The following is a 10046-nucleotide window of genomic DNA, read 5'->3' as shown; positions in this document are numbered from 1 at the left end:
ACTCTACCACTTGAGCTACAGCACCACTTCTGGTTTTCTGGTGGTTTATTGGAGATAAGAGTTTCATGGACTTTCCTGCCCAGGCTGGCTTTGAACCGCAATCCTCAGATCTCAGCCTTCTGAGTAGCTAAGATTACAGGTGTGAGCCACCAGCACCGGGCTATTTTTATTTTCCTTAGGTAGTTGTACAAGGAGTTGACATTCAACAAAACGATTTACGAATACAGTGCTTCTTGATCAATGTTTTTAAAATGTGAACCATTTGTTTAAAATCTCATCTTAGTTGAATTTTTTTTAACTTGAAATCATTGTACTGTTCAGCAATTATCATTACTCCTTACTTTAAAAAGATCATCCTCACTCATTCCTCTCCTGACCAACTAGAGCTTTTTTAAAAAAGTATGTACATAGGAGTTATAGTTACATAAGTAAGGTAATGAGTACATTTTGAACAGTGTTCCCCCCTTGTTTTCTCCTGCTTTCTCTCACCCTTGCCTTCCCTCCCCCACAAGTTATAAAGTTCATTTCCAACATAGTATCTAGTGAGTATCATTGTTGCTTAATTCACCCTTTGTACCACCTTTTCTGTGATTCCCCTTCTGTTCCCCAAATCAGATACACTTATATACAAGACAAAGGTACTGAAATCAGAAACAGTAACCACAGGGAATAAACCAGAGGAGAAAAAAAAAAGAAAGACAAAAGAAATAACTACAAACAGTATGCTTATAAAAAAAAAGAAAAAGACCCATTCCTCTTGTTTCCACATCATGTAGATAATTTCGATTAACATTTTATATGGTCATATGTACTATTGGGCTATTGTGCACCTCTGCTAGTAATATCCTAGGCATACTAATTATTACAGATGAGGGAAACCATGGAGCCTATGATTCTGATTTCACTTAGTATGATTTTTTCAGTTTTTCCATTTCTCATGAATGGGGCGGTGATATTCTTCCTAATGGATGCGTAGAATTTCTCTGTGTGTGTGTGTGTGTGTGTGTGTGTACATGTGTGTACCAAGTTTTCTTGATCCATTCATCTACTGAATCTATCTTAGCTATGGTAAATAATGTTGGAATGAACATAGTTGTGCTGGTAGCTTTAGTGTGGCCTTGTTTGTGGTCATTTGGGTAAATGCGTGGAGTGGGATTGCTGGGTCATAGGGGAGCTCTATATTTAATCTTTTAAGGATCCTCCATACTGCTTTCCAGAGTTGTTGAAATAGTTTACATTCCCACCAACAGTGTAGTAGCATTCTCTGTTGACCACATCCCTGCCAGCATCTGTTGTTATTTTTTTTGATAATGGCCATTCTAACTGGGGTGAGGTGGAATGTAGTTTTGGTTTGCTTTCTTTTATGGCCAAAGATGTTGAACATTTCTTCATATATCTATTGGCCATTCTTATTTCCTCTCCAGAGACCTTGAGGTAAGAGCAGATACACTGAAAATATTACAAGAAGGGATAGGGGATACACTAGAGCTCCTTGGCATAGGTTGAAACTTCCTAAATAAAGATCCAGAAATGCAACAAATCAAAGAAAGGCTGGATACATGGGATTGCATGAAACTGCAGAGCTTCTGCATGGCAAAGGACATAGCTAGCAAGATAAATAGAAAGCCCACAGATTGGTAGAAGTTCTTCACTAGCTATACAAAAAGACAAGGGCTTTATATAAAAAATATATTTAGAGCTCAATAAATTAGCCCACCCCCAAAAACAATCCTCAAAGAAACAACCATCCCATTAAGTGGGCTAAAGAACTATAGCTTTAAAAAATCACTTTATTTTTATTTTTTATTAGGTTGCATTAGTTATACATCCACTGTAGCTTTTTACAGTCTTGTTTCTGCTTCCTTCCGTCTCCTAGTCTAGCTTCTGTCCCTGCTACTCTACAGAAAGTGCTTTTATCAAGGTCAATTGTTCCCTCTTTGTTGCCAAACTCACAGGATACTCGTCATGCCTGCCTTGCTTGACTTTGCGGCAGCATTTGATAGGTTTCAACAGAATCAGATTTTTTTCTCTCTTAATTTTTAGCCACCAGTTGTTCTTCTGTTTTCCAACTCCTGTGGCTTTTCTTCATTAAATTCAATCATTTGTTCTTCATCCTCTATTGGCCCATCAATGTTGGCTATTAATGGTAAAACCTCAAGTCTGTATCTGTAGTTTTTTCCTCCTGTAGTCTTTTTACCATCTTATTTACTTCTAGGTTATCTCATTTGCACCTAATTTAGCCATCTTATGATTGGTCTCAATCTGAAATGGAAACTTCCCACCCTCCTTGAACTCTAGACCACACGCATTCAACTGTGCATGTGTCACACGGGTGCATCAAACAGCATGTCCAGAACAAAACTTGGCCTTTCCCCTTTAAATGCATTCCTCTGTGTTCCTACTTCATTGAATGGCCCTGCTTTTCAAGCCAACTTAGCCACTTGGTTACCAAATCCATTAAGGCTCCTGGTAGCCTTTCATATTATTCCCTGCCCAGCCTATTCTACTCAGTGACTCAGTCTTTCTAAACTACAGTACTTTCTAAAATGTATTCTCTCTTGCTGTCATTCCTACCTGGCTATTTAAACCCCCTATGGTCTACACTAGTCTTCTAAAATAGCAATCTGGTGTCAAGCTTCTGCTTAGAATCTTTGTAAAACTTCCTTTGGCTTTGGAAATAAAGTCCAAATTCCTTTCCTCATCATCAATCAGTCTTTCATGTTTCAGCTTCTGCAGATCTTCCGGACTTCACCTCTTTGTCACCCCATAATGCAGTCATACTGATCTACCTGTGATTTCCTTAATGGGCCATTTTTGCCGTCTTTTTTGACTGGATAAATGCTACTATGGCTTGCTACCTTTTATTAGGTGTTCAAGTGATTCTTTCTGAAAGTTTACCTAATATCCCTCTTCATCAGGCTTGGCTGGGAATCTCTTGTTTGATTGTTTTGGGGGCCTGGAAAATAGACTCCAAGCCTGTTTTTTTTTTTATTATTAATGCCTAGAATAAGAATTTTCCCAGCCTTCCACATATAGTAAGGAGTATATGGTTTTATCTAATTTGTACTATTTGGTTTTTTAACACCTTGCGTACATGTATATACTGTAGTATGATTACTTATTTAGTCTGTTTTGCTAAGTGGACTGAGAGTTCCTTGAAGGAGGGATTTTGTTTTTGTCTCTAAACTCTAAGGAAATACCCAGGTGAGTACTCCACTAGAAGAATGGCTCTAGATGGTCAGAATGAAAGATCAGGAAGGTAAAATGGAGCTAGTAGTCATACACTGTACATCTTGGCAATAAGGAAAGTTCCAACAGTTTGGGTTCAGTTTATAGTTGAGGCAAATCATAAAATGAAATGTTATTTAGCCATAAAAATGAATGAAATTCTGAAATATACTACAACATAGAGAAACCTTAAAAATACTATAAGTGAAAGAATCTAAATACAAAGCACTACATATGGTGGAACTACATTTATATGAGATACCCAGAATAGGCAAATGGCTAGAGAAAAGAAGTAGGTTATTGCTTGCCAAGAACTAGAGATTTCACTGTGGAATAGAAAATGTTCTGTTTCTTTTTGGAGTGATGGAAAAATGTTCTGGACCTAGTAGTGGTTGATACACAACTTCATGAATATACTGAATTTTATAATTTAAAAGAATAAAATGTAAAAAAAGAATAAAATGTATATTATGTGAATTATATCTCAGTAGTGCCATTATTAAATAGTTGAAGTTGATACTTTTATAGAACCTAGAATATTTTGTATATTTGAATATCAACAGGATCCAAATAAAATCAATAGATCCACTGTGTTGATTTAACAGTACTCCTGTCAGGACTTGTATTTTGCTTTTATTTTGATGCACATATTTATAATTCTAAATCTGATGCTTTAATAGTAGAAGTATTCATTTTGAAATAATGTATTTGCTTTCCATTTAAATTGTATATAATTTGACCATCATGTGCTTTTGGAATAAACTTGGGAAGCAAGTTTAACTGAAATGGTGGATGGAGGTAAAAAACCTATTAGTCTTTTTCTCTTAGCAGTCCTGCAAGAAAACTCTATCATGGGACCATATTGTTTTTAATATATTTTTTATTGTAAAAATACCGTACAGAGGGGTTACAGTTACATGAGTAAGGTAATGAGTACATTTCCTATGGAGCATTGTTACCATCTCATTTGTTTTTCCCCTACTATCCCTTCCCTTCATACCTTCCCAACTCCTCCCTCCCCCCCATAGAAGTGGTGAAGTTTGTTTTCAACATAGTGTCTTGTATATCTCATTGTTACAATGGGTCAACCTGTATCCTTACTTCAGAATTTTGTTATTTTCTTTCCCCTCCCCAAATTAGAAAGATGTAGGGCATCGTAATTAAATATAATGAAGTTATACTGTGGGGGAAGAACATACAAAAGAAACAAAAAAAATCACATAGTACATTATAAGTACGTTAAAAACAATAGCAAGAAAGATAAAACCACTTGTGTCACTATCTTGGGGTTCATTTCGCTTAGGATCATCTTACATGGTCATATATACATAGCTTTTGACCTTTTCTGCTTGTTCTATTATTTCCAGCCATAAAAAAATCACATTTTCTAGCATGACTACATTGTTCTGTTGGTATACCTTGGAGTTTATTCTGTGTACAGATAATTTAAAGATGTGTTTTTATTTTGTTACTTTCCCTATCACTTATTTATAATGTGTTCATCTCAAAATGCAATGATTACCTAATTGTTTTTCTCTCTTATCCTACTGGATTACATGAAGATGGACTCTTTTTTTTTTTTTTTGTCGGTCATGGGCCCTGAACTCTGGGCCTGGGCGCTGTCTCTCAGCTCTTCAGTTCAAGGCTAGCACTCTACCACTTGAGCCACAGCGCCATTTCCAGCTTTTTCTGCTTATATGGTGCTCAGGAATCGAACCCAGGGCCTCATGCATGCAAGGCAATCACTCTACCACTGAGCCACCTTCCCAACCCCGAAGATGGACTCTTGAATGTGTTAATTTATTAATTTTTTGTGCAGGTTCTGGGGCTTAAACCCAGGACCCGAGCACAGTCTCTGAGCTTTTTCTTTTCTGTCTTTTTTTTTTTTTTGGTCGGTCGTGAGGCTTAAACTCTGGGCTTGGGTGCTATCCCTGCACTCTTCAGCTCAAGTCCAGCGCTCTACCACTTGAGCCACAGTGCCACTTCCGGTTTTCTAGTGGTTTATTGGAGATTAGAGTCTCATGGACTTTCCTGCCCGGGGCTAGCTTTGAACCGTGATCCTTAGATCTCAGATTCCTGAGTAGCTAGGATTATAGGTGTGAGCCACCGTGCTGCCGGCTCTCTCAGCTTTTTTACTCAAGGCTAGTGCTCCACCACTTAAGCCACAGCTCCACTTCTGGCTTTTCCTTGGACATAGTTAACTGGTGATAAGAGTCTTATGGGCTTTCCTGCTGGGGCTGTCTTTGAACCTTGGTCCTCAGATCTCAGTCTCCTGAGGAGCTAGGATTACAGATGTGAGCCACCAGCACCCCAATTTAGTAATATTTTAAACAATAACTTCCTTTGGTCTAAAAATTTGTTCTAACCTATAAGGGACTGTCATTGGAGATTTTTCTGATAATAATCCTGAGGCATATGTTGGGTACAAATAAGTAGTCTTTGTTTACCAAGAATAATTTATATTTTTCTTTTATTTCTAGGTCTTTTGATGGGTCTTGTACTTCGGTATGGCATTCATGTTCCAAGTGATGTAAACAATGTGACTCTCAGCTGTGAAGTGCAGTCCAGTCCAACTACTTTGTTGGTAAACGTTAGTGGAAAATTTTATGAGTACACGCTGAAAGGAGAGATTAGTTCACATGAACTCAATAATGTTCAAGATAATGAAATGCTTAGAAAGGTAAGTTTTTCTTTTAAGATAAGGTCTTACTACGTAGCCCATTCTGGTCTCAAACTTGCTTTGTAGTCCAGGTTGTTCTCAAATTTGTGATCCTGCTGCCTCAACTTCCCAAGTGCTGGGATTACAGGCATGTACTACCACATCAGGCTAAACAGTAAGTTTTTAGTTAAAAAATAATCTTAAAATTAAAAAAGCGTATTAACTATAACAAGTGACTCTGAAGGAACAGTGTTTAGTATTTGAAATAATATAACCTTAAAATTAGAGTCAAACCTGTTCATAAATATAATGTAAGGAAATGAATATTTCTAGGCAAATGACATTTCTATACTCCTGATTGAAGCTAAGTGCTACAACTCTTTCTGTTTGCCTTTGTTGTTTGTGGTTGTTGTAATAAATGGTAATCAGGATGGGGTTAAACAGAATACAGATGAATTTCTTTCAATTTATACATGGTCCTTAAAATTTTAGAATACTTCAGCACATCGGGTTTACTGCAGTAATGTTTCTTTGAATTATTTCTTGCCTTGATTGTGTTTCTGTTCTGAACACCACTTAACCTTTCTCTGATTCATAATCTGGAACAGTTTTTGGAGCCTTAGCATGAGCCTTGGCAATTGGAATATGCTGTATATACAGCTTTATGTGGGCAACTGGGTTGCAGTCCACTGGCTCTCAGACATTCCCAGAGTCACTTGCTCGTGTCCCACTCAGTTTCTCTCATGAAGCTTCTCAGTGCCACTTTGTGCAATTATTGTTTTGCCCACCCTTGGCTGTTTGCCTCACATTTCCTATCTTCTACATTGACTGAAGTAGATTTTTATAGCTACTTGATTGTGTTTCTGGCCACCTTTAATAGTTTCTAAATGTCCTATGACCTTAAAGTTTACTTTGGAACAAGAGTTCTCAGCACTTGTGGGAAATTTTCAGTTCCTTAATAGTTCTAGTAAGCTATATTTTAGCTTGCATATGTGTATATCTTCTTAGAGATTATATCACAGTCTACTGCAGCACTATGCACAGAAGGGACATCTGCATTATTATAGCAGAAACAGGCCATTCTTCCAAGTTGCTCTTCTCTATACTCTCCTTATCATTTTCAGCTACTGAAATTTATGCTTGCACAAGAATGCTTTCTCTTACAGATTCCTTCTAGTGAATAATACTACGATAGCACATTAAATTAGAAAAACCTGTTTTATGACATCCTTTCTTTAAAATAAATGTGCTATGAGGGCTAGTTGTACAGAAAGTTTTACCACATTATATGATTTAGCTTCAGAGTTGTCACCTATAGGTTGTTTCCTTTGCCAGTTTTGGGGTCTCATTTGTTTAAAGCAAAAATATGCGTTGCTTTGTATGTCCTTCCCCCATGGCATAACCCCTGCTTTCACTGTATTTGAGGTTGGTATAATTTGTGGAGGGGAAGGGAAAAAACAAATTGTTTAAATAGGGATACAAGTGGATCCATTGCAACAATGAGATGCACTTTCTCATTTTTGTTATTTTTTTTTCTGATCATGGGGCTTGATCTCACGGCCTGGGTACTGTCCTTGAGCTTTTATCCTCAAGGCTAGTGCACTACCACTTTGAGCTACAGCCCCATTTCTGGTTATTAGAGAGTTAATTGGATGTAAGAGTCTCAGGGACTTTTCTTCCCAGGCTGGCTTCAAATCACAATCCTCAGATCTCAGCCTCTTGAGGAGCTAGGATTACGGGGTTATTTTAAAGATTTTTCTTTTGGTCCGGTCGTGGGGCCTGAACTCTGGGCCTGGGCGCTGTCCCTCAGCTCTTCAGCTCAAGGCTAGCGCTCTACCACTTGAGCCACAGCGCCACTTCTGGCTTTTTTCTTTTTGCTTATGTGGTGCTGAGGAATCGAACCCAGTGCCTCATGCATGCAAGGCAAGTGCTCTACCACTGAGCCACCTTCCCAGCCCCTAAAGATTTTTTTATATATAATATTTTATAGAATTTCTAGTGCGAGGCTATAGTTGATTATTCCGGTACTATTTCCTTGTCATGTGGTTGAAGAATAGTACATTAGCTATCCTACATAAATTTTTTATAGGAAAAAGAATACATTGCCAACCACTAGTGGCTCACACCTGTAATCCTAGCTACTTGAGACACTGAGCTTTAAGGTTTGAAGTCTGCCTGAGCAGGAAAGTCATGAGACTCATGTCCAATGAATCCCCTCCAAACTGGAAGTGAAGCTATGGCTCAAGTAATAGAAAGCTAGCCTTGAGCAAAAAAACTTGGGAACAGCACCCAGGCACAAGTACCTAAAGCATGCAAATAATAGACTCTTCATATGAAGTATTTTAAGTTAACATAGTATGTTCTTTCTGTTGACCAGATTAACATTTAATTTTTTTATCTTTTGATAGTTTGATAATATAATCAGGTCTTCTCTTTATTTTAACAGGTTACTTTTGATCCAGAAGTGTTTTTCAATATATTACTTCCTCCTATCATATTTTATGCAGGTTATAGTCTGAAAAGGGTAAGTGTTTTTTGTATTTCATGTATTTTGAACAAATTGTAAAGTTTCCATGGACTTTGTAATATTTTGCACTTCAAAAACAGGCCATTCTTCCTAAGTTCTCCTCTTTTCTCTCATTGTTTTTAGATGCTGAAATTTATACCTGTATAGAAATTCTTTTTCTTACTGATTTCTTCTTGTGAATAATGCATTTAATATTAGCATGGCATACTAGAATAGAAAATCTTTTCTTTATTGAGATATTCTAATATAACATTTTTTTTGTTTTTAATCAGCGGCATTTTTTCCGGAACCTTGGGTCTATCTTAGCATATGCTTTTCTTGGAACAGCAATTTCTTGTTTTGTTATTGGGTAAGTCTTTGAAGCTTAAAATACTTTTTAGTTTTCAAATTATAATTCTAAAAATTATATATTTTAAAATTCTCTTTGAATTCTGTATTATTGTTTTCCTGAATGTGTTTTAGATCTTTTGTAGTCTAATCTATTCACATAGGTAATAAGTTGTTTGACTTTTTGTTAAGGCCAAGGTTTTAGCCATATTTAAGTGCCCTTAATTAAATTTGAGAATAGTCGCAGAATGCTGTAGTAGCTCTATATTTTTATTCTTTAGACTTCTTTAATCATTGATATTTTCTAAAGTAGGAATGTGTTTATTGAACAGGTCCATAATGTATGGCTGTGTAATGCTGATGAAAGTAACTGGACAACTCGCCCGAGATTTTTACTTTACAGATTGCCTGCTGTTTGGTGCCATTGTATCAGCAACTGACCCAGGTATATTTTACATGAGTGGAGCTGAAATATTTCAATGCAGTGTTTTGCAGTAAAGCACATGTGGGTGTTTTGTTGAGGTTTAGAATCCATGATTAGGTACTTCCTTAGCATTGTACTTACCAATTGTGAAGGAAAAAAGTTCATGTTTCCTTTTGGTTTAAGCACACATTTGTTTCTTCAGTAACTTCTTCATTACCTTTTCCTACTACTAGTCCACAAATTGATGTTGTCTAGATGACAGCTTTAAGATCATTTCTTCAGAAACTTAGCTTGGTCTGTATCCCTAGTGATTGGACATAGCAAAACAAAAACTAGATTATAGATTCATTAAAATGAATGCAACATTTTTAAATGCCTAGAAAATTAGTTCTCTAAAATCTTCTGTTTTATATTTAGCTATTTTCATGCATTTAACACTAAGAAAAATAGTAGTGAATTTTTTTATATTACTAAGGTTTGAACTGAGGGTTTTAGGCCCTGCTAGGCTGGTGTTCTTCTACTTGAGCCACACCTCTAGCCTGACATTTTGCTGATTGTTTTGGAGATGGATTTTTGACTTTTCTCCAAGACTGGCTTTGAATTGAGATCTTACAAGTCTAATGTTCCTTTTTTGATTAAACATTGTCCTGACCACATAGCTAGGAAGATCAATAGAAAGCCCACGGATTGGGAGAAGATCTTCATTACCCATACAATGGACAAAGGTCCCATATCTAAAATATACCTGGAACTCAAAAAATTAAACCCCCAATAACAAATCCTCAAAGAAACAACTGCCCAATAAATAAGTGAGCTAAAGACTTAAAGAGAAACTTCTCTGAAGAAGAAAGAAGGATGGCCAATAGACATATGAAGAAATG

The 10046-nt window shown here is 36.7% G+C and overlaps 1 protein-coding gene across 1 annotated transcript in view; it reads left to right on the top strand.

Annotated features, from left to right (window-relative positions):
• The window catches only part of Slc9a6 (solute carrier family 9, subfamily A (NHE6, cation proton antiporter 6), member 6), a 64402-nt gene that overhangs the window by 6889 nt on the left and 47467 nt on the right, over positions 1-10046 (top strand). The window contains exons 2-5 of the mRNA XM_013018052.1: positions 5709-5908; positions 8334-8411; positions 8687-8763; positions 9074-9186. Coding sequence (XP_012873506.1) covers positions 5709-5908; positions 8334-8411; positions 8687-8763; positions 9074-9186 — 468 coding nt within the window. The remainder of the gene's footprint in view (positions 1-5708; positions 5909-8333; positions 8412-8686; positions 8764-9073; positions 9187-10046) is intronic.

Source organism: Dipodomys ordii, unplaced genomic scaffold (genome assembly GCF_000151885.1).
Source record: "Dipodomys ordii isolate 6190 unplaced genomic scaffold, Dord_2.0 Scaffold38, whole genome shotgun sequence".
In the NCBI taxonomy this organism is placed as follows: Eukaryota; Metazoa; Chordata; class Mammalia; order Rodentia; family Heteromyidae; genus Dipodomys; species Dipodomys ordii.
Note: the sequence above shows the minus strand (reverse complement) of the source record. Positions and strands in the feature narration are given on the sequence as shown.